This window comes from Thunnus albacares, chromosome 7 (assembly GCF_914725855.1).
Source record: "Thunnus albacares chromosome 7, fThuAlb1.1, whole genome shotgun sequence".
Lineage (NCBI taxonomy): Eukaryota > Metazoa > Chordata > Actinopteri > Scombriformes > Scombridae > Thunnus > Thunnus albacares.
This window is the reverse complement of record NC_058112.1, coordinates 32,018,932-32,043,387: the sequence shown is the minus strand read 5'-3', so window position 1 is coordinate 32,043,387 and position 24,456 is coordinate 32,018,932. Positions and strand designations below refer to the sequence as shown.

The following is a 24,456-nucleotide window of genomic DNA, read 5'->3' as shown; positions in this document are numbered from 1 at the left end:
AGAACCTCATTGTTTTCAGTGTGTCTGTGTGTGTGTGTGTGTGTGTGTGTGTGTGTGTGTGTGTGATAGCAGGATGCGTTGCAGTAATGATGGAGACGGTACAACACGCATTTTCCCTGTAAATGCAAGATGTGACAATCATTTGGCAGAAGAGTTTGTTTAAGCAGGAAACACCTGATGGATAAATTATCAATAGGCTGAGATTGGTTGAAGTCAAGCGTCTCTTTAACAAAGGAAAGTCACTAGTATATTGACGGCCTTGATGCCCTGGGGAGGCACCTTTAGTTGTTTACAGATTCCTTCTAACAGACCTAGACAAAGCTTTACAGAGCTCTCCCTTCCACATGATAACCATGATGTCCATATGACTATCACAGTGTTCCCCACAAGGCCCTGCCGCCAAATATATACATACATATGACCATACTAATACATGGATTTTTCTATCAACACCCAAACACACAAAGGTTCATCATCCATACAAAAGAAAACAGAAGTCTTGTTGTTTTATTGTGTCTTTTAAAGGTTTTTTTTTTCCCCAAGTACTTTTCATTGTACTTTTCAAGTACTTTGAGCCTTTAAAGGTAATTTTTTTTAAAATAATGAGGAAAACATGAAAAATATAAGAAAGTACCATCCAAAGATCATTGATATGAATATATTTTTTTATTCTGATTTGAAAGAAATTCAGTGCCTTTTCAGTTTAATCTCACAGTTTAGATACCACTGAAATAGAAGTACTGGTACACACTTAATATTACTTTGATAAAAGTAAAATTACTTGAAAAATATTGGAATCCTAATCCTTAAAGGGTATGTTCACTGTTTGCACTGCAGACTTTATTAAAATGTTGTTTATTTTTCATAAAACATGCTGACTAAAATTCAGCTCTAGTTTTGAGAAACGTATTATTCCACAGCAGCTGAATGCAAAAGAAGAGCAGGTTACTCCTGCTGTTCCCCAAATACAATAACCACACTGTGCTCCATGTGTGTTCATCAAAAGAAAAGAGGAATACAAGAAACAAAGACGACAGCACAAAAAGCTTTATTCTATATTTTCTTATTATCAACAAATGTCTCGTGCAGATCCAAACCAACAATACGTTTGAGTCCATCACTCAAAACTTCCTGACTTCTCCATGATGAGAGGAGCGAGAAGATATAGAGAAGTGGAGAAGAGAAGAGAGGAGGAAATGAAGGAGTTGGAACACTGAAACATAGAAGATGTGGAGAAGAGTCAGACATAAAAAAACAGGAGTCTAAAAAAGACGAGAGCAAGAGTAACATGATGAGATGAGGTTTAAAAGATGACAGGAAGAAGAGTAAACAAAGTGGATGAAGTGTGAAGGTTTAATGTCACTGATAATCCAAATATTTCGACTTTACTGTTGTTTTTGAAATGACCAGTTTATGATATTTCCAATTCCGCTTGTTTTCATCACGTCTGCACTTGTCAGGTAATTCTGGTTTCTTTCAACATTTTAATGATGTTTTGCAAGTTTTTGTTTAAATTATACATCAATAATTAAAACATTTGGTAATAAATGACAAAATATTTTTATAACATTTATCAAATTGTCTCTTTTTCAGTTAAATTATGTTTTGATTCATAAGATCCTACAGGCAGAGACTAAAAAACTGGAGGCTGTGGAGGTTGCTGAGGCTCTTTCCCACTAAATGGAAGAGCCACAGAGCGTCTCTGAGGAGCGTTCAGCTGAGGAAATCTGAAAATCTAAGAAAACTAAACAGGACCAACTCCATCATGAAATCCTGGAGCTGCAGCAAATGCTCCGGGTAGAAAAGGAGTTGAGGAACCATACGTCCATCTGAAGATTCAAACTGATGAACCCGGAGCTGCTGTGACAGACAGGAACAAGAGAAGAAGAAAATATCCCAGCTGCTTTTAGCATGTATCATGTAGCATCCTAGGCCCAGTTTGTGCCTCTCATGTATTAGCATACATTCAGGTCACAGATGTAATTATCGGTTACTCCAAAAAAATAATTAATCTGCAATGTTTGAAAACCCAAAAGCTTGTTTCAGAATCCTCAAAGACTCTTTTAACCATCTGGATGAAAAAATATTTCACCTGCTGAATAAGAAAGATTTTTAACCTGTTTCTCCAGTTGCTACTCTCCTTCTGTATCAAAACAAAGATGGCAGCTTGTCAGCTATATGGATAGGAAACAGAGTCACAAGTTAAAAAAAAAAATTTATCGTGCAGTGCACTATTTTTTTTTTTTTAATCCATGGTTAGAAGAGTTTTTGTGGATTCTGGAAATACTGTCAGAACAGCAATAGGTCTACTGACCTTCTGGGTTTTTCAAACATTGCCAGCTAATTATCTTTTACCGCTGTAACTGGATGTAGAGTTCAGAGAAATCATTTTAAAAAACATTTTGAAATTAAACCTTGAGCATAATGTGCCATAACTGTCAGATTTTTAGAACAGATGTATAGTTGCTGTATATTGTATTCTATGTTTATACTTGTGTAAAGCAGATAATTAATTTTTATATGGTTTTTAAATTACTTTTGGTTGTAACATAAAGGATTTTGATGTTTTAATCATCAGATTACTGCATGTTTGATCAGTTTTTACAGTCAGAACAGTCGGACAGTCAAACTCTGTAGTTCATCCCTTGTTCAGACTGTGGTTCAGGTTTATGGTACATATAAAGAAATGGAAAATGTTAACTTGAACAGTGTTAACAATGTCTCTGATATAAAGTAGTTGGAGGAGTGTGAGACAGATTAAAAACAGAATGGTCCAAATATGTGCAGCAGAGGTGGACACATCCTGACCATTATTTCCCACAATGCACCTGGATAGGGCCTTTCATCAGAGCCTCCTGCCTGGTAAACAACGACATCTTTATTGTTTCCAATAAACTTTATTGAAACAGACATAACTTGTGTCCAAGAACAGAGGGAGCAGGATGATAAAAGACAAGGAAATAATAAAAAATAAGTATAAACCATGTAATGCTTTCGGTTGTCATATATGTTGCAACGTAGACCAAACCATCTCCATTACAACTAGTAACTCCATCCACTGAGGAAGACCACGAGATGTGGATGTGAAAGCCCTGGAATCACAAAGTAAATGGAGCTTGTTTTGAGCACCAGGCTGCTGTTTCTGAGGTCAAGAATGAACCTTGAAGTTCAAATATTTACTTTTTGTCTGTAGTGCTCTGATCTTTCGCAGTACCAGTGTCCTTTTTTCAATAATAATAATAACAACAATAATAATAATTTTTAATAATACATTTTGTCATAATAAAGAGCTGCAGGCAGAGTGTTTATGGATCTTGAGGTGGAGCTCAAACACTGTTTGATGACATCTGCTTGCTGACCAGCAGTTTTTTCTGACGTCTGTTTGTTCAAGTTTAACCTGGGCGTCTGTTTATCTGACTGTCTGACTGTCTGTCCTGATGGTCCATTTATCCACTCTGCACTCTGACTCTCTGTCATTGTAATGTGATCATACGCTGCTGTATCTTCCAGGACACAGAGAGGCGGATAAAGACATTTTGAGGTTTGTGCCACTTTATGAAATTCAATATTTACAGTCAGCTGACATGAAGGCACGTTTCCTGGAACAATCCAGATTTTTGGAAGCTCGTTCTGTCGTCCTGCCAGTCGAGTGTTTCTAAAGTTTCTCTGAATGTGAGTTTTAACAGTAACAATGCTGCTTCAGAAGCCTGGCTATATATGGAGTATTATATCATTCATAAACATGTGCTTCAGAACGAAGTCTTGTTCCGGTAATTTAAGTTTTGTAAGATTGTACATTAAACTGTGCATCTGTAAACTCTCTAGTGAAAGCTTGTATGTTCAAGGACTGTGTTTTCAGGCAGTTTCTCATTGGAGGATCCACTATTTATCCTTTACTGAATGCTTGTTTGTACCCTCTGATTAACAGCACAGGACTGAACTCAGACTGGACATGGATCTCCTGCTGCTGCTGTTGATGATGTCGCTCTGTAGCTCAGGTCAGACTCAGCTAGAACTCAGATTGGACTCAGGTAGGACTCATCTAAGACTCAATAAAGACTCAGGTAAAACAGTTTGGATTCAGGTAAGAGTAACTAAAAACTCTGGTAAAACTCAGGAAAGACTACTCAGATAAGACTCAGGTTGGATTCTTCTACAACTTGGGTGAGACTTGGATAAAACTCAGTAAAGACTCAGGTAAGACTCAGACTCAGACTGGGGTCAGATTCGAGTCAGACTTGGGTAAGACTCAGATAAGACTCAGGTAGGACTCATCTATGACTCAGGTCAGACTTGGGTAAGACTCCTCTAACCATCCCCTTGAGTGTTTTAGCTTTTAAAAATGAAAACTACGTACTGTTTATTCCCTTATGCCAATAAAGCACATTGAAATCGTGAATTGTGAGAGAAAGACCTGTTGTAACCAATCTGCTCAGTTAACTTCACATTAATCAGTCTGTGTATTAACCAGTGTGTTTCCATTAAGATGTTGTTCTAATCTGTCCAAAGCTTTGGTCAAATCATAAAACTGCCTCACTGTTTCTATTCTAATTTTCTGACACAGGTTTCCAAGCAGAGGAAACCCACACTTACACAGGTATGGAAAGTCTATAAATAAAGAAAATAAAGGTGAATTTTCCAACCCTGATTTATGGTCATTAAACCGAAACTACCATATATGTTTCCAGAACAATGAATGGCACACAGTGTTTAGTTTAAAGTATTAATAAGGGGCAGAGACATTCAGTGGAAACACAGACAGTGGTTTTAACATAACAACCATAAACTGAGTCTGGAAATGTAAAACCCTTGTTTCCTTTTATGGCAATAATACTTTAAACAGTGTAAGTGTTTAGTGTATCAGGTAGAAGAGCAGCTGTAGCTTCATGTCAGTTCTAATGAAACTCACTTAATTGTTTTACTGATGGATGAATCTGTTTTTTACTTTACTGATCTTGTGTTTTTTCAGAGTCTGATGAGGTCAGATTGGTGGGAGGATCTGGTCGCTGTGCAGGAACACTGGAGATGAAGAACGAGGAGGAGTGGATCCCGGTGTACGTCCTGTCTAGCTGGTCTCTGTATGACACAGCTGCTATTTGTAGACGTCTGGACTGTGGCTATGCTATTTCAGCACGCAAAATATCCACCTCAAGCAGAAAGGCAATGAGCCTTTACCTCACCGACTGTGTTCGGTCTGGATCTCCTCTGGGGAAGTGTGCAACAGCAGTGATCTCTTCCTCTGTTGTGGAAATCACCTGCTCAGGTAAGACCATCGGGGACATCTGTCTCTCTCTCTAAGGGAAAGCCATTATGGAAAATATCATTGATCATCATGAGATTTATACAACTTTATTATATGCCAATACACATGACAATATGGTGCTATTTTCTGCATTTCAAATTTTACCGCTGTCTAATACTCCAAACTGCAACCAGGAGAACGACAAGACGTCATCATAATTTCTACTTCGTATCAGACAAAGTGTTAAAACAGTGACGTCTGACTTTGTCCAGAAGTCGTCCTTCTGCTGCTGAAAGTCAATGTTGAAGCCTCATTAAGAGCTCACAGTCTCACTGTGAGATAAAACTGGGTTTAGTTTTGGTTTAACTCACAGCGTGATTCCTCACAGTGATTCTGAGATGCACACTAAATTCGAGACCAGGGCCCGTATTTCACAGCAGTTGATTCAAAGCCAAGGGACTGGATGCCCACCTCTTTGGTGTTTGTGTTAAGGAGAAGAGAAAACCCAGTGACTGAACAGCTCACCAGACTGTCACCTTACTTTACTTACCTATGTGGAGTCAGTAAAATGACTTGTCCTTGAAAAAGTAGTGTGTTTCTCCTCTTCTTACCTCTGCCAATCACCTTGCATCCCTGCCTCTGCAGTGACTTCCTCCTCTTTATAATCCCTGTTGTCTTAACACACTGCAGTTTAATCCTCGCAACCTATCACTTCCTCCATTGGCCTGTTAGCTTGTGGGAACCACTGAAGGAACCACCTCAGCTCACAGGTCCAAAGAGAACATAGGGAGTAAGCCCAATACTACTGTGAACTGTACTGTTGTATGATGGACAAGTAGATTTCTCCTCAGCACTGAAGTGACTAAACAGAGAAAGGTGAGCTGGTTAAAGTATTCACCGATCACCGATCAATGGGCAGGTTTGTCTCAGCTGTTCAGGTTTGAAAGCGCCTTCCCTGTAAGTGAGGATCCTCTCTGGGCAGACAAAGGTTGGATAAGGGTCTCCTAAAATGCTTTTGCAGTTTTGGTAACATTTAGATTATTTTTAAAACTTTATTTATTTATTAAACTTTTATTATTAAACTCTATTTTATTTTTATGTTTTTTTCCAGTCTGCATGTACAAATTCTTTGTTTATACATACATACACACATGTAAAAAGAGACAGAGACTTAAATAGCTCAAAACAGCAAAATAACCCAACTTAAAGTTTTGTTTTTTTTCTGCAGTCTGAAAAAAAGGTGAAGGCTGAAGCTGCAGCTTATAATGCCAACCATTTTAACACACATTATATTTGGTAACTTCAAACAACAAAAATAAAACAATCAAAAACAAAACACACAAACCAAAACAATCAAGACAAAACCATCAGAACAAAACAAACAAAACAATACAAAACAATTACAACTTACATATCCTGTACCTTGTCCTTCTATTCCATTTCATATTTGTTTAATATGCTGTTTTTGAACGTTCATTTAAACTTACTGAATGTTTTACATGTTTTCAGTTCCTCACTACAATTGCTCCATAAATTAACTCCTTGGACTGTAATACAATGATTTTTTACATTAGTCCTCACTAATTGTTTTTTGAACATAGAAATTCCTCTCAAGTCATGTTGACTTTCTCTCATTTGAAACAACTTTTTGATACTTTCAGGTACTAATTGATTTTTAACTTTGTACATGATTTGAACTGTTTTATAGTCAACCAAATCTTTAAATTTTAGAGCCTTTCATTTAATAAAGAGTGGGTTTGTTGGTTCTCTAGAAGAGATTTTTGCATATAATTCTTATGGCTCTCTTTTGAAGGATAAAGATTGGATTATTGGTTGTTTTATATGTATTTCCCCACACTTCCACACAATAAGTTATATATGAGACCATGAAGAAACACTGTCAGGTGTATAATGAAGCTTGATTTAGAAGATCTTTAACTTTGTATAGTATTGCAATTGACTATGATATTTTAAGCCTTCTAATCTTTTATAGAATATTTTTCCAGTATTTTAGTGAACTGTGAAAGCAAAGAAACAGATCTCTAATTAGAGAGTACATGTCTGTCTCCAGCCTTATACACCAGTTTGCAGAGACTGATTACAAATGTTTACAAATAAGAGCTTCCACTGGGGCTGAAGCTTGAGGCTGTACAGTTGAAGTCTCTCCAAAACCTGCTCTTATGTGCTGTAGGTGATTGTCAAGAGGAGGGGAATACATTATCACATCATCTATGTTTATTAGGAGGTAATCATTCACTTTTTCACCCAGGCACCTTTGCATCAGGTGCAGGAAGGTTGCAGGAGTGTTTGTCAGGCTAAAGGGCATCTGCTCAAAGGTCAGGTAGGTCTCAGGTAGGTAGGTTTTGTGAAGGTCACATTCTCTTGATCACAGGGGTCAATGTTGTCCTACAAATACCCATTGGCCAGGTCCAGTGTTTAGTGCCACAGAGACTCCTTCAGGTCAGTCAGGCACTCCTCTATTCTGGTCAAAGGAAGGCATCTTTGTGCAGGAGTATGCATGGATGTTTGTGATCCATGGAATAGCTTTTCCCCCTAATCTAATGGATAGTTTTTAATAAAATATTGCTCTCTGTGTCTCTCCAGACTCTGTCAGGCTGGTGAATGGAACCAGTCTGTGTTCAGGCAGACTGGAGGTGAAGTCTAACCAGCTTGACCGGTCTAACCGGACGTGGTCCTCAGTGTGTGAAGCTGACTTTGACCAGCAGGATGCAGAGGTGGTCTGTAGGGAGCTTGGCTGTGGGGCTCCTTCAGTCCTCCAGGGGTCGCTCTATGGAGAAGTGGATGCTCCAATGTGGACCGAAGAGTTCCAGTGTGGAGGCCATGAGTCTGCTCTCCAGGACTGTGGAAAATCAGACTCGACTAGAAACACCTGCTCATCTGGCAAAGCTGTTGGACTCACCTGCTCAGGTAGAAGAGGAGGATTCATTTCTATTCTAATTAAACTCACTTTATTCTTTTACTGACGACTCACTTTTTTTAGATGCAGGGTAAGGGTCTCTGGCACAACTTCACCTACTTACAAGGTGCACGGAGAAGGGAAAGAAGTCTAGAGAGATGAGAACTCCAGCAACACTTGTAGTATGAAGAATAGCTTTATTAGTTGACTGACGCGTTTCAGCTTGTGGCCTTCATCAGGGTCATCATTTTACTGATGATTCTCTTGTTTTACTGATGGCTCTCTTGTTTTAGTGATGATTCTCATTTTACCGATGACTCTCTCATTTTACTGACGACTCTCTCATTTTACTGACGACTCTCTCATTTTACTGATGGCTCTCACTGTTTCTGTTCAGAGCCTGTCAGGCTGGTGGGGGGAGGCAGTCGCTGTGCAGGTATGCTGGAGGTGAAACACCAGGGAGACTGGAAACCAGTGAGTTACATGGACTCACGCTGGACCCTGAAGTCAGCAGTTGAAGTCTGTAGGCAGTTGGACTGTGGCTCTGCTCTTTTAATGGGAATAGGAGAGGATTCATCAAACAGAACTTTATGGCACATGGATACTATGTGTATTAGGCATGGAGCTGATCTGAGGGACTGTGTAGTAAAAAATTCGTCTTTCTCTGACATCATGGAGATCACCTGCTCAGGTAAGCCCAACAATAACATCATCTATGACTGTAATCTCTCTTTTCCTTCCTCTGTCACAGTGACTGTCAGTGGATGCCATTGGACTGAACTGTACAGTTATCAGGACAATGAAACCCTAAAGAGTAGAGATGTGGACTTGTTCCTGGAGGCTTCAAACCATCAGCAGATGTTGTTTGTGTTCATAACTCCAGGAAAGAAGTGAATCTCATGGAACACCAGTGTAGTTTTCATCAATCTGGAGGCAGTGATTGTTATCAAGGTTTTAAAGTACCAACATATTAATGCAGGCAACCTGTGTTTGCTTTGGGTAGTATGGTAAATGGCCAAATATCGATAATGAGATGTTTGCAAAGAACAGTGCTATTTGTAGACCTTTGCTAAGAAATGTGGAGATACTGGCAATGTACCGCATGTCTCTGAAATAATGAGTAAATTTAACTGATACATTTATCAGATTAAGGTTTGATCTTAATTGATGTATTTAATGTTACAGAGGTGTTTTTATTCTTAATTTTCTCAATGTCCAGTGAATCCATGGAATAGCTTTTCTTCCTAATCTAATGAATTGTTTTTAATAAAATATTGTTCTCTGTGTCTCTCCAGACTCTGTCAGGCTGGTGAATGGAACCAGTCTGTGTTCAGGCAGACTGGAGGTGAAGTCTAACCAGCTTGACAGGTCTAACCAGACGTGGTCCTCAGTGTGTGAAGCTGACTTTGACCAGCAGGATGCAGAGGTGGTCTGTAGGGAGCTTGGCTGTGGGGCTCCTTCAGTCCTCCAGGGTGCGCTCTATGGAGGAGTGGATGCTCCAATGTGGACCGAAGAGTTCCAGTGTGGAGGCCATGAGTCTGCTCTCCAGGACTGTGGAAGATCAGACTCAACTAGAAACACCTGCTCATCTGGCAAAGCTGTTGGACTCACCTGCTCAGGTAGAAGAGGAGGATTTGTTTTGTTCATCTCACTTTATTCTTTTACTGACGACTCTCTTGTCTTACTGATTACTCCTGTTTTACTGATTACTGATGACTCTCTTGTTTTACTGACGACTCTTTTGTCTCTGTTCAGAGCCTGTCAGGTTGGTTGGAGGAGCAAGTCACTGTGCAGGTACACTGGAGGTGAAATACCAGGGACACTGGAAACCAGTGGATGACTTTTCCATGGAGGCTGCAGCTGCAGTGTGTACAGAGCTGAACTGTGGAGCAGCTCTTTCAACAGGAAAGGTGGAAAGTGAACGTAAACGTGTTCTGTCGATCCATATTCCCTGTGTGGAAGATGGATTTGCTGTGAGGGAATGTGTAGACCGACATTTCTCCCCCTCTCACCTGGAGATCACCTGCTCAGATGATCTCCATCTCAAGTTTTTGTCCACCACTGCAGAGACTACGAGAAACATGACCTTAATTCCGATTTGATTCATTACCCCATTAAACACTTTCCTAATGAGTATATAGTCTCAATCATTAGTTTCAAGTCTTCTTCAATACAGCATGATGTTCATTTTGTAAATTATGGTCCCATTTAATTTAAATTTGAAAATAAAGCAGGTTATGCTTTAGGACGTGACTACCTTGTGACTAACAAGTTGCTACCATGGCGACAATGTTAATAAAATAACTTAACCATGGTGTAACCCCAGATTCTTAGAGTATAGATGTCGATGCTGGTATTTCACAGTGTGTTTTCAGTTCATGAAAGTTAATTGTAATATTTTGGTCACCTAAATAAGTCTTGTTCAGTGTTATTGTACTAAAAGACCCTCTAAGGCAGTGATTCTCAACTAGTGGGTCACGACCCAAAAAATAAATAAATAATATTTAATGCGCATCTGATGTTGGACTTGTCTTTTATTTTGAAAGAAAAATATTTTGACAGGCATGTGTCAGAGACATGCAGCAGTCTTGCACCGTAGCCATGGTAACCATCATTTGATTGACATTCACTTTAAGTTTTTGTTGATGTTCGGAGGCAAGATGGAGAAGCGCAAAAATGACCCAGAGTATTCAAAATGTGGATTTTTGTACATTGAGAACAAAAAGGGACAGAAACCCCAGTGTGTGATATGTAGTGAAGTGCTTGCAACTGAGAGTATGAACCATGCAAGTGCAAAAAAAAAAAAGGCATAAATTATTGAAGATGGTATAAAACAATTTAAAAGGTAGATTTCTTTTTTTTTTTTTTTGCATGTACAGGTTTAAGGTGCTTGGCTGTTCATGAGTCTTATGGCTTGTGGAAAGAAGCGATTGCACATTCTGGCTGTTTTAGCTGAAAAACAAATTTGCTTTGTTTGAATTCTATAAACCATGGGACCCATGGACCATGGGAAAATGTGGGTCCCAGTGGGAGACCAGTTGAGAACCCCTGCTCTAAGGAGTCAGATGTTCAGTTTTTCCAGTAAGTACATCTAGTTTGAATGGTTTTAGGCCTGTTTTTCGCTAGTGAAAATTACCATTAGCATTATCACAGTATCCATCAACTGTAAATGTCCCATGCTTACCAAACTAGGAGCTAATGTTAGAGTCAGCACCACCCTCTTGTCCAAATATCTGGCTACAAAAATCCAAGATGGCGACAGTAAAATCCAAGATGGCGAAAGTCACTAAACTCGTGGCTTCAAAACGGCAGACTACAAACCAATGGGTCATGTCATAGTGACTACATCCATATTTTTTTACAGTCTATGCCAAGGAAGCTCAAACATCCTTCTCCTCAGCCATGTCTTCTAGCTCTTATTTGAGGATCCCCAGGATATATAATCCCTCCCATGTATTCTGGGTCTGCCCCAGGTTCTCCTCCCTGTTGTATGTGCCCTGAACAACTTCACAAGGACGTCTCCAAATCAGACCCTTTTCATTATGATGGAGCAGCGTCTATACTCTGAGGTCTTTCCTGATGACTGAGCCACTCATCCTATCTCTATGTCCCTTTCCCCTCTCTTGACAGTTGGCTTTTCACCGCGCCTTCAAATGAAGATGTTCAAAACACCTATAAAAACATTTCATATGAATGACAGCTGCTGACTGTTTGACTCTCAGGACGGAGTGACGGTGGTGACCTGCAGGTGTAGTGACATCACTTGCATACCTTCCGATGTCATGTGGTTTAGCCTTCTGATTTGTGTTGGTTTTGGAGCCTTTTGGTCCTGAGCGCTCAGCCATGATTTTGTAGTATGTTTAAAGGTGGAGGAGATCGACAAGTCTACTCTACTTCATACTATGCATCATGCTGTTCTACTGTATGCTGCTCTGCGGAGGACTCATCTAATGGCAACAAAGATATAGTATGTGTATCACCGATTGTAACTGTGACTAAATTGTATACTATATTAACAGTGAATATAAAAAAAAGTTGTTCTTGGTAAAAACATCTTCCCTTATTATATTCCACACACAGCAAACACACATTTTTATTCATTCATGCCAATATGAACATATTTTGTTCATATTTTGGACATAAGTCCATCATTGCATTCACAAATTCTAAACTAACTGAATAAAAACGTGTCCTTTTCAGATGTAACACACATTCTGTGTTCATGTCATTTTAAATTTGTCTTGTTTATTCTAATCAGCATTCTCTCATTTAAGTTGCTCTCACTCAATAAATTTAATCATAACTTGTGATATATGTTTTTATGATGTGATTTATTAATAATAATAATAACTGTAGATTGTAGTCTTTAATGTTTATATTTGTCCTCAATTCTCAGCTAAAACCACAAAGCTCAGTAAGCACAGCAGCTTCTTATCCAACAGAACAGACAGTAAACTTTGTTAGCACAAAACGCACTTTATTGATATTTCAATGTTTTCATGGTGACTCTAATAATTAGAGTCCATGATACGCTTCATGCTCATGAACCTCATGCTGCCCATGCCCAGGTTCATGAAGCTCCTGTACTCTCCAGGCTTCATGTACACCATCTTGCCTCTGAACTGGGTCTGCTCGTACATCAGCCAGTGTCCCTCCATCACATTGCAGGACATGCAGTTGGACATGCGGAAACGCTCCATGATGTCATCGCAGTCGTCCATCAGCTCGGACATCTGGCCTCCGAAGTTCTCCTTCTCATAGATCCTCATCCTGTAAGATCCACGGTGCTGCAACACATGGACTCAATCAATAATGGGATAATAATAATAGGATGTGTGTAATCTGCAGTCTGATTGGTCAGATGGGGTCTGAACTGATTCAGACTGATGAAGATGTCAGGACTGTAATGTGATTGGTTGTGTGGTTACCATGGGGATCATGCGGCAGGACCTGATGCAGTCGCTCATTCCCATCATGCTCATGTAGTCGGAGTACTCGCCCCTCCTCAGGAAGTACTGGTTACCCATGAAGTTGGTGCGGTCATAGACCATGAAGCAGCCTCTCTCCACCCTGCAGGACTGACACCTGCTCAGGTAGGAGGACATGTCGGCACAGTCGCTGCTGCACTCATAGGAACGACCCTGGAAGTTCCTCTCCTCGTAGAAGACGATCTGAGACAGAGACAGATCAATAACCTGCTAGATTCATCATAATACATCTTTCTGTCTGTGTGAAAAAACTCACTCATTCTGACTGGAAAAAGAGACTAATTATTTTACAACTGAAGTGCTTTTTGTTTATTTATTTTCCACTGCTCAATAAATCACCATTACAAAGGGTTTATAAGCTATAACAAATAGCTTTATTAATGGTAATTCATAATGTACTGATGCTTTATAAACAAGCACTTGCTGATTAATAATTTGACTATTTATAACTCAGTAATAAGATACAAACAGTTGTTCTTTGTAAACCTTACAGCCCATTTTACGCAATTTGGATGTTAAAAATCGCCCATTACACAACATATTTCTACAATCAGCGTGATGCAGACTTTCTGAGGATATCTCTGATTAGAGATCAATATCTCTGATGTCCATCACTGATAAACATCCATAAATCCAGAAAAAAAGACTATAAAACCTTCTGATAATCTTCATGTTTGTACGTTTTCTTGAGTATCAACAGTTTGAGCAAAGAGAAAGAACTGATATAAAGAAATACAAGCTACAGACTCACTGACTGTCACTCAGAAACATTTTACACTATAGATATTTAACATTAATAAGTATCAGAATGTCTCAGCAACACTGAAACTGCTCTTTTCGTTAATATAAAGTTATTTACTGTGTGATCAAAGCACAAACCAAACTGTTTCAAACTGTGTGAAATTATTTTTAAATACAATCTGCCCTGGAACATGTTCAGTAACTCTGACACAGTAATTTATGGTATTTTTGTATTCTGAAAATGACATCTCTGCGGTAATTAGAGAGAGTGAAAAGCCTGTAATTGTATAAAACATCAGTAAAAAAAAAAACTGAACCAGCTGAAGTTAAAGTCTGTCTAAGTTAGATTAGATTAGACAGAGTTTGTGTGCATTCTCACCCTGCTCATCATGTTGCTGCTGGAAGTCATGTTGCTGCTCAGCTGATTGCTGTTGCTGCTGCTATTTAGTGTTTTTTGTGTGTTACCTGTGAGCAGCTGCTGCTCTTTATAGCACCTGAACAGCTGTAGCCTTTTGTCCAAACAGCCTGAGCCAGCAACGTGCCATAAAAGAGCCGCTCAGTGTTCAGCTTCACAATCGGCGTTTCAGACAAAGAGCGACGGCCTGCAGCTCTGTGTCTCCTTCAGTTCTCTCTCTCATTCATTCTGGAACAACAAACCTGAAGACAATGAAGCTGTCAGTCACATTCACACTCTGAACTGTTGTCTTAAAACATACAAACTTTTACCAACACTCAGCTGACTCTCTCTCTCTCTTTCTCTCTCTGTCCACAAACAACAACTACATTTGATTTTCTGGAAATCTTTAAACATTTCTGTTGGAATTTGTAGCAGATTGAAACAAGTCAAATCAATCTGACTTGAGGACTCAATAATTGATTATATATTTGTGAAGAGAGAGACTAAAAAAAGTGTTCTTTAGAAACATTTTGTGTGTTTTATGAAAGATGCAAACAGAAAACAGATAAAACAGCTAATTCAACATTTCTGTTGAACAAGAAATATGAAAAATATAAACTTTAAAATGTAAAAACAAAACAAGACATCTTCAAAAAGACACCGAAGAAAAATAGACTTAGCTACATTTTAAGAAGGTAAGACTTTATTTATCATTATTGTAAATGGTGTATAACACACAGTGTAAGCCACAATGTAGTGTAGTGATTTAAGTGTTTGTTGATGTATTTGTCCTCCTGTGGACACCCATAAGTGGAGGCCGCACTTATGGGCCTAAACAGTATAAACAGATAAAGAATGACAATTTTGTAAAACACAGCTTCAATCACATAAAATATGTCTTCATAGCAAAAGTTATAATTGTTAAAAAATAATATATATGAATAAACATTTAAACATGGCTTTATATCTGCTTATAACTACATTATAGTGTGTTATAAACCATTTTTAACTGTTTATATACTGATTATTAATGATAAAAAGGGGACATAAAGTGTTACTGCTGAGCAGAAATATGAAAAATGTCAACGTTAAAATTTAGAAAGAAAAAGAAAGATACTTTTTTCAGAAATAAACTTGTCACATGTTAAATTAGAAAAAAGATAAAGATTGATTTTACAAATCAAGTTAAGTCAGAAAATTACAACCTGAAAATATCCAAACAGTTTTTTTTAAATGAGAGAAAACCATCATGACTTTATTTATAGTTTATAACACAATATAATGTATTCATAATGCATTTAGTCAGATTTTAGGTTCAACTGAACCATGGGCCAGTTTTTTTTTTTGAGTGATGTTTATTGGCACGGAGAGAACAGCCTGGTATGTTTTTAATATGATATGTTTAGTTTGTGTATTTAGTTTAATTCATATTCATAAGAATAAAATTGATTTTAGGGTTGTGCCTGAGGGCAGATGTCATAACTCCCATTACTAAATGAGGGCTAACAGAGTTACAGCAGCTTATGTTAACACAGCATCAACAGGAAATATATGAGACTAGAATTGTAATTGATAGCTTATCCTCACACAATAAGTAGCGGCCTGCTTCATTTATGGTTGGTATGTTATGTTTTAAGATGTTACAAGGTTATAATTAGTGGGATTTACATGAGCCTTGCGTTTACATTGTTTTCTACTGTGGATTTATGGAGAGTTTTGTTAATAGTTATAAATAAATCCTCTGTAACTGGTGCTGATGATTATATAAATACTAACATATTTCATATTCATGTAAATTATATTATTATACAGCATATATACAATTCAGCCTCTGAAAAGTATTTCCATGTCATAACGAGGCCACTGTGCATGAACGAGGATGTGGTTTGTTCTTGGTTTGGCTCCAAACATGAGATTTGTTGACAATAAGAAAAATTAGAAAGCCTTATCCTTTAAGTCGTGCTGAATAATGAGTCATTAGCTTTAACAGGTAACTTGATGAGGAATACTTTAAGTGATTTTTTTAAAAATACATTGATTAATGTATTAAAAAAAAACTGAAAAAATACATTTATTGATGTGAACCTTTTAATGTAATCTGTCAGTGAGTGTTGTTTGGTTTGCTATATGTACTGATCTGAACGTAGTGTTCAACTTGGTAGAAGCTTTGCTGACCATCACCTATAAGAGGTGGATAGAAGAGATAAGAGACATGTGTAAGTTATGGATCTGTAAAATAAAACTAAAATAACCTCTTGTCTTGAGTGGATTTCTGGGTAACATTAACCCAGTATTGCGTTACTGCTATATTGACCCAATGTTGAGTGATTTTTAGTGATTGATTTGAATATAAATCTGTTGTCTAAATGTCATCCACCATTAGAAAAAAAAGAACATCCTCTGTGGTTTGTATATGTGATAATACTTTAAATGTAAAAAAACGAACTTTGTACAAGGTAACTTATAGGAGTTTTTTGTTCTTAGCCGTAGAGACCTTTGATCTCTGTCAGCTTCAGCCCATTTGCAAATGCTTGAATAAATACCAGAAAGACAGTTGTTGTGTTTGATCTCTTTATTAAATACAGAAATTTCTACCACAAATCATACAACAGAATAAGAAGATGTAGAAACACTAGAAATGATTTCCACATATTAAGAGTAGGCTAAATCTTAATACATGTTGGAATTATTATATATGACTTTTTTACTATTTTTTTTACTATTTAGTTGGATGACAAGTGGAAAAGTAGTTGATGACTGATGAGTAGTATCTGACCCAAATGTTGCATTTATAATCATGGGAGTCAATTAATCTTTGGTTTTTATTTCCAGTTATCATCACACAGGTGTCTCATGTTATTCTGAGCTGCAGTGATGGAATCAAAGTGTCAAATCATCCACACTGTCAGCTGTCACTCCGGGGATAAAATCAACTTTGTACAATTAAAATGCAGTTAAAATCATTGTTATGTGTTTAGTGTTATAAAGGATCTCTCCATTTGTTAGAAGCTCTGTTTTAAAACCAGAGTGGAAATAGAAAGCCTGGAAGACTAAAATGTTTCCACTGATCTATAAAGATATATATTGCTCTTTTTTACTTGTCACTTTATTGTAACCTCAGGACTTTTGTCCATATCAGGATCCTGTAGGAATGATGACTCTTTATTTCCAGTGATCTGATTGGTCAATGGTCAGGGTATTGATAGGTTGTGATCTGATCCTCTGAAGTTAACCTGCTCCAGAGCAGGTTAGCTGGTCATCATATTTTACCATGGTGATGTACCCTGGTAAGAAATGAATTACTATTGTAACCCTGAAAACCCAGAGTTAAACCTGAAGTTACCTCGCTAACCCCAAATCCTGCTTCATAGTACAGGCCTGACTCCGTCAGGGGTGCCAGTGGACGTTTTGCCTAGAACACCAAACAGCCCTTTGTTAACAGTTGTATGTCTTGTGTAAATCATCTGGTATATAAATACTAACATATTTCATATTCTTGTTCTGTAAATTATATTATACAACATATATACATATATACAAACACTTTATTTCCCTGCTTATTACATTATAGTGTTTATGAACTGTTTCTATGCTGCTTATTGATGTTGAATGATGCACAGAATCATATGAATTTCACTCAAGCGAGATGGCAGCTACTGAAAATCTGCTAAGATAGTTAGCATTAGCATGAGTTTAGCATGACTGGACTTAAAGGGGACCTATTATGCTTTTTCCTGATTTTCAGTAATAATGTTACAACACTGGATGTTCATATTAAATGTGGTCAACATGTCAAATAATGAGGTAAACATATGTAGAACTAATCCCTGTGAGCAAAAAGCACCAACTTCAGACTGCTCTGAACACTTGGTTTCCAACAGTGTTTGGACTTTCAGCCCAAGCAGACACCAACTCGTTACATAATTATTTAAATGGTCATGTGCTCCACTCACAGAGAGTGAGTTAACTGCTCTGCTCCGCTAATATTATGGCATTTTTCCATTGTTTTGGAGGTAGTCACAACAAGCCATGACTCCATTACACATCAGGGCAAAATAAAATGAGTAGTTTACCTGTTGGAGGTGTGCTGGGCATCTGCAGCGCTTCATCAAACATCATCATCACTATGGCTGTTTCTGCTTGTACTATTCTTCCCTGCATTATTTCGAACTGATCTGCTGAACAAAGAGCTTCAAATATCTCCATATGTTAACGCTAATGAAGCTCCACTAATTTAGTGAGGAACACATTTAATTTCCTGTAAATTCTTCATAAGAAAAGTCTCCTATTATTTAGTCATGTTTAATATGAAGCAGTAAAGCAGGAAATATTGGGTTTGCATCAGCGGTAACTTAACATGCCTCTGATACATAAAGCTGGCCAATCAGAACAGAGTGGGCTCATTGGAAAGGGGGTCTTAAAGAGAAAGGAGATAAGACTGCATGTTAGAGACAGTGGCTGAACTGAGGGGCTGCATAAAGGGCCAGTATAAGATAAATAATGAATTAATTAAACTGTGAATCATACAAAGCTACTCTAGTTGATTCCTGGAATAAAGGTTTAGAGCAGGAAATGAACATAATAGGTCCCCTTTAAAGCTGCTGCTTCATTCAGGGATGTGGAATAGTATTTTTACATCAAAGATAATGTAGAAAAATCAATAAGTACATTAAATTTTAGTTCAGATGTTACTTTTAGTTATTGGAAACATTTGATTTCATTTTCTTTTTGTTTTTTATTTTGATACTTTTGTTTTTGTTTTTATTGCTATTGTTTCTATTGTCTTCATTATTATATGTCAAATTATTTTCACTTCTTTTCTGATCTATGTTTGTTTTGTCCTGTCTTGTTTTATTGAGATTGTTGTTGTTGTTTTGTGGAGCTCAGCAGGCCCAGCGAACACATTGTGGAAGCTAATGGGGATCCAAATAAAAAACAGACGAATAGCTTTAGCTTTCTTTGGTTATTATTTACATAGCATCTTTACTTTGATAATTTCTGTTTCTTTGTGTTGCGGCTCATGAAACAGACAGTAAACCTTATTTACACAAAAAGCACTTTATTATTTGTCAGTGTTAACAGTGTCTAGTAGCAGGAGTCCAGGATGCGCCTCATGCTCATGAACCTCATGCTGCCCATGCCCAGGTTCATGAAGGTCCTGTGCTCTCCAGGCCTCATGTACACCATCCTGCCTCTGAACTGGGGCTGCTCGAACATCAGCCAGTGTCCCTCCATCACATTACAGGACATGCAGTTGGACATGCGGAAACGCTCCATGATGTCCTCGCAGTCGTCCATCAGCTCGGACATCTGGCCTGCGAAGTTCTCCCTCTCGTAGATCTTCATCCTGAAAGCTCCACGGTGCTGCAACACATGGAGCCACTCATCAGTAATCAATAATCAGTCAGTGTCAGTAGAACACATGAAGAGTTCTTGGGAGTTAATTTAGATCAGTCCTTATTTTTACCTAAATACATTACATGGCCAGAAGTATGTGGACACCTGATCAAAGTACATTCTATGGGGTTGAGGTTAAAGGATAGGTTCAAAATTTTTCAAGTCTGTCTTAACACAACAGTTAGGAAACCAAATGAACATCAAAACAGGTTTTTCTTGCTGTAATCATTCCTCCTCTTCATGCTGACCATTAGAAGATCCCTTCATAATGCAATTACAACATAAGTGATGGGGGATAAAATCCACAGTCCTCCTTCTGTATTTAAAAGTTTTCCTGAAGCTAATGTGAAGCTTCAGCATCCACATATGTCAAATCAAGTAGATATCTTTCAACGTTACAGTCTTTTTTAGTGCCAAAGTCCCTGTTTTTCTTACTATACTTCCAACAGAGAAACACTATCTGAGGTCTTTATGTTTAATGTTGAAATGGGAAACGAGACAAAACTGTCGGCACAAAAGTAGAACACTTTGTGTCAGATGTAATTTTTTGCTGAAGCGTTAAGATTTCACTGAAACTAAGAGGCCTAGACCAAACTGTGGACAGCACTGTCGATATACTTTTGGACAGATAGTATACAGTATTTATCCTAAGGAGCAGACTGTGTGAACTGTTTTTTTTTTTATCTTAGCAAAAGCATAAGCAAAACTTCAAAAAAATCTAACCTTTTAACTTAGAAAACAGATCAGTGGGATAAGTTTTGTACCAATTAGATAAACAAATATATAAATTTAACATAGTGTTGTAGGAAAGAGTCACACATGAAAGGGACAACATATTTCCTGAGAAGCTTTTTGTAATTATTTTTCTTACTCGACAATATTCAGAACTCACGATCACATTAACAAAACATGTTTATTCTATGAATGCTGAAGAATAAACTTTACTGTTACACCTGGTTGGATTTACCCTGCCAGCGTTTTTAAAATCCGCTCTTTCTACATCATCTGCTTGTGGTAACTACAGTCTGGTTCATATTGGAGAAAGATGGTGGTTATGGAGAATAAACTATGATCAAAACACTTAATTAAAGGATGATTGGAGAATACAATAAGTACACTTGTTGGCTTTCTTATTTGTTTGTGGTTTCAGGCGCAGAACTATAAATTTTTACATTTTAGTTTTTGCACAGATTAAAAAATTAAGATATATCATGTTAATCAGTGAGCTTTACAGGTGCTGGATTTTGTAACCTTTGGACAGAGCCAGGTTAGCTGTTCCCCCCTGTTTCCAGTCTTTATGCCAAGCTAAGCTAACCACATCCTGACTTCAGCTCCATATTGAGCTGACCCTGATGTCCATCCGAACATCTGACTCTCAGAAAAGAAGACAGTGTTTCCCAAAATGTTGGGCTCTTCCTGAAGGTCACAATTTAACTATTTTGATTATCGATTAATCGTTTGGAATATTTTTTTAAGAAAAGAAATCAAATTTTTTGATTTCAGCTTCTCAAATATGAATATTTTCTGGTTTCTTTATTATTCTTTGACAGTAAACTGAATATCTTTCAGTTGTGGATTGTTCATCAGGACAATGCAAGGTATTTGAGGACGCCTTAGGCTTTGAAAACAGTGATCAACACTTTTCACCATTATCTGACATTTTATAGACCAAACAACTAATTGATGAATCAAGAAAATAATTGACAGATTAATTGACAATGAGAATAGTTGTTAGTTGCAGCTCTAAACTCTTGTCACTGTGTATGAAAGTCAGACGTGCTACTTGTCCTTCCACCACTCTGACCTCCACGTCCTTACATTGTGAAAGTCTTACTGTCAGTCAGTCTGTAATGTGATTGGTGGTGTGGTTACCATGGGGATCATGCGGCAGGACCTGATGCAGTCGCTCATTCCCATCATGCTCATGTAGTCGGAGTACTCGCCCCTCCTCAGGAAGTACTGGTTGCCCATGAAGTTGGTGCGGTCATAGACCATGAAGCAGCCTCTCTCCACCCTGCAGGACTGACACCTGCTCAGGAAGGTGGACAGGTCGGGGCAGTCACTGTTGCACTCATAGGAACGACCCTGGAAGTTCCTCTCCTCGAAGAAGACGATCTGAGACAGAGACAGAAAAGTTGTTGTCTATACTGTATATATGAAAATAATCACTGGTCACAGCTTTACTCCATTACAAGTAAAAGTCCTGCATGAAAAATCCTACTTAAGTAAAAGTACATAAGTATTATCAGCTTGATGTAGTTAAAGTATTACAGTAAAAGTAGTGGTTTGGTCCCTCTGACTGATATATTATTATATATGACATCATTAGATTATTAATAGTGAAGCATCAGTGTTAGAGCAGCATGTTACTGTTGTAGCTGCTGGAGGTGGAGCTAGTTTACACTACTTTATATACAGTTAGCTAGTTTAGTCCAGTGGTTCCCAACCTAGGGGTCGTGACCCTCCTAAGGGTCAGCAGATAAATCTGAGGGGTGGTGAGATGATTAATGGGAGAGGAAAGAAGAAAAACCAAAGTTCTGATACACAAATCTGTTTTCAGTTTTTGGACTTTTTCTCTAATCTTTGATTGTTGCTGAAATATTGGATCATTTGAACATTTATTGAAATGAAAGCATGTGAGAAGTTTAGAGGGAAAAATCACTATTTGGTGGAGCTGTTAACAACTCATAGACATGTGAAATGTGACCTCGACTACACACTGCTTTTTGTAAGACGCCAAAAGCCAAAAAAGGTTGGAAGCCACTGGTTTCATCTTTAACAGTGTGTTGTATTTTAAAAGCTTGTTATATTATCCATTGTGTCAAATCTTCATCTGAAAAGTAACTTAAGCTGTCAAATAAATGTAGTGGAGTAGAAAGTACAATATTTCCCTCTGAAATGTTGTGGAGTGGAAGTATAAAGTAGCATCAAATGGAAATACTCAAGTACTTCATAATTGTACTTTAATACGGTACTTGATTACTGTATAATAATCAATACATTATCAGCCTGATTGGGTGAGTATCAATACTGATCAGTCTCTACTGTTATCTAGCTTCAGAGGTTGGAAAGTCATGTGACTCTCAGACTCAGAGATGTGTTTTCCAGCTGATCTCACTCCTGTGTGTGTGTTTGTTTTCAAAATAAAATGTAGAGAAGCAATGCATTCTGGGACTTACCTTGCTCCTCATGTTCATGTCGGTGGTGGACATGTTCGTGTACTGCCTGCCTGCTGTTGGTGTGCTTCATACCTGTCTGAGCTCACAGCTTTTATACACCTGAACATGGAGCTGCTTTGTGTTTCAGAGCACTGAGTCAGCAGAGACACACAAAGCACCATAGTACCAGTACAACACTGGGTTGACTTTGACCAGTAAAACGATGTGCATATGACATTCAGAAGATACACAAGTCATTCATCAGTGGTGGAATGTAAATAAGCACATTTACTCAAGTACTGTATTTATGTACAATATGTAGGTACTTGTACTTTACTTGAGTATCTTCATTTGTGTTAATTTAAACTTCCACTCCACTACATTTCAGACGGAAATATTGTACTTTCTACTCCACTACTTTAATTTGACAGCTTTAGTTTCTTTTCAGATGAAGATTTTACGTTAAATAATATATGATAAGCATATAACATTAAAAAAATGTTGAAAAAGTAAACCATTTGTTTTTGTTTTGTCTTTGGTAAACCTTTTTGGCTCATAACCCCTGTGTGTACTATTGACTTATTGTCATGTTACAGATGTTTGACTTGTTAGCAGTTCTACCAAATGAATAATTGTCTGAGGCCCAAAGAGGTAAAACTTTCCAATGTTTGACAAAAACCAAAATTTAGAGAAAAGTGAAAAATGAATCAAACTTTGTGTGGCAGAACTTTGTTTTTCTTCTGTCCTTTACCCAACTGATTTAACAGTTATCAGTCACAGCCACTGATTTCCTACAAAATGAGCACTTTTACTTTTAATACTTTAAGTGAATTTAGCTGATAATAATTCTATACTTTTACTTAAGTAAAGGATCTGAGTACTCCTTCCACCACTGTTAACAATCAATAACAAACTGTGACATTTCAGTTTGAAAAGAATATAGTTGATTTAGTTTATTCAACAGTAAAATATAACTAAAACAACCTCTTGTCTTGAATGGATTTCTGGATAACATTAACCCAGTATTTTGTTGCTGCTATATTGACCTGATGTTGAGTGAGTGATTTGAACATAAATTTGTTGTCTAAATGTCATCAAGTGTTAGAAAAAACAACAATCAAACATCCTCTGTGGTTTGTATGTGTGATAACACTTTAAATGTAAAAACATCAATTTTGTAAAGCAGAACCAGCATGGGCTCATGTCACTCTTTGTGGCTTTTAGAGGAGGATTTCATGCTAATCATTGGACTGAATATCCAGTCATTCTCCTGCAAACAATAGCCTGTAATCTCATGTGGAAAAATACAAGTTTACTTTTATTTTGCTTCTTTGTTGCAGAAAATAAATAGTGGATTGACCCTTTGTGACCTTAGTGGCTACACGCTGCATTCCAGTGATGGAACATGCACATAGGTTAAGTTCCTCTCAGACTAACCACAGACCTGGTTTGTTTGGTTTGTTCTAGACACAGTTGTGCAAACACCTATACCTTTACATACTCACTCACTCCTCCATAAGGTAACTTATGGAGGAGTTTTTTTTCTCTTAGCCATAGTGACGTTTGATCTCTGTAAGCTTGAGCCCATTTGCAAATGCTTGAATAAATACCAGAAA

At 37.7% G+C, this 24,456-nt stretch overlaps 2 protein-coding genes across 4 annotated transcripts; one reads left to right on the top strand and one right to left on the bottom strand.

Moving 5' to 3' along the window:
- The first annotated feature begins 89 nt into the window (after nt 1-89).
- LOC122985677 (scavenger receptor cysteine-rich type 1 protein M130-like) lies at nt 90-10,659 on the top strand. The gene is given in 8 exon segments (XM_044356522.1): nt 90-98; nt 3,929-3,998; nt 4,565-4,597; nt 4,970-5,054; nt 7,812-8,170; nt 8,557-8,850; nt 9,494-9,778; nt 9,915-10,659. Coding segments are annotated over 8 exon segments (1,482 nt in total). The 3' UTR covers nt 10,262-10,659.
- Nucleotides 10,660-12,619: 1,960 nt separating this feature from the next.
- LOC122985377 (gamma-crystallin M2-like) lies at nt 12,620-22,937 on the bottom strand. Of its 3 annotated transcripts, none has more exons than XM_044355977.1 (3): nt 22,862-22,937; nt 13,088-13,330; nt 12,620-12,946 (listed from the first exon to the last, which is right to left on the bottom strand). In XM_044355977.1, the coding sequence occupies exons 1-3, from the start codon at nt 22,892-22,894 to the stop codon at nt 12,668-12,670; spliced, it is 555 nt and encodes a 184-aa protein (XP_044211912.1). In that variant the 5' UTR covers nt 22,895-22,937; the 3' UTR covers nt 12,620-12,667. The 3 variants fall into 3 exon arrangements, with proteins under 3 accessions (XP_044211912.1, XP_044211914.1, XP_044211915.1); XM_044355979.1 differs by lacking the exon at nt 22,862-22,937 and adding an exon at nt 14,268-14,367; XM_044355980.1 differs by lacking the exons at nt 12,620-12,946; nt 13,088-13,330 and adding exons at nt 19,234-19,649; nt 21,555-21,797 and having other exon boundaries at nt 22,862-22,924.
- Between the last annotated feature and the right edge of the window lie 1,519 nt (nt 22,938-24,456).

Coding starts and splice junctions, on each gene's coding strand:
- LOC122985377 (XM_044355977.1), bottom strand. CDS start 22,894: ATGTCCACCACCGACATGAACATGAGGAGCAAG. Junction 13,331..22,861: donor ACATGAACATGAGGAGCAAG/GTAAGTCCCAGA, acceptor TCTCTGTCTCAG/ATCGTCTTCTACGAGGAGAG. Junction 12,947..13,087: donor CCTGCCGCATGATCCCCATG/GTAACCACACAA, acceptor CATGTGTTGCAG/CACCGTGGATCTTACAGGAT.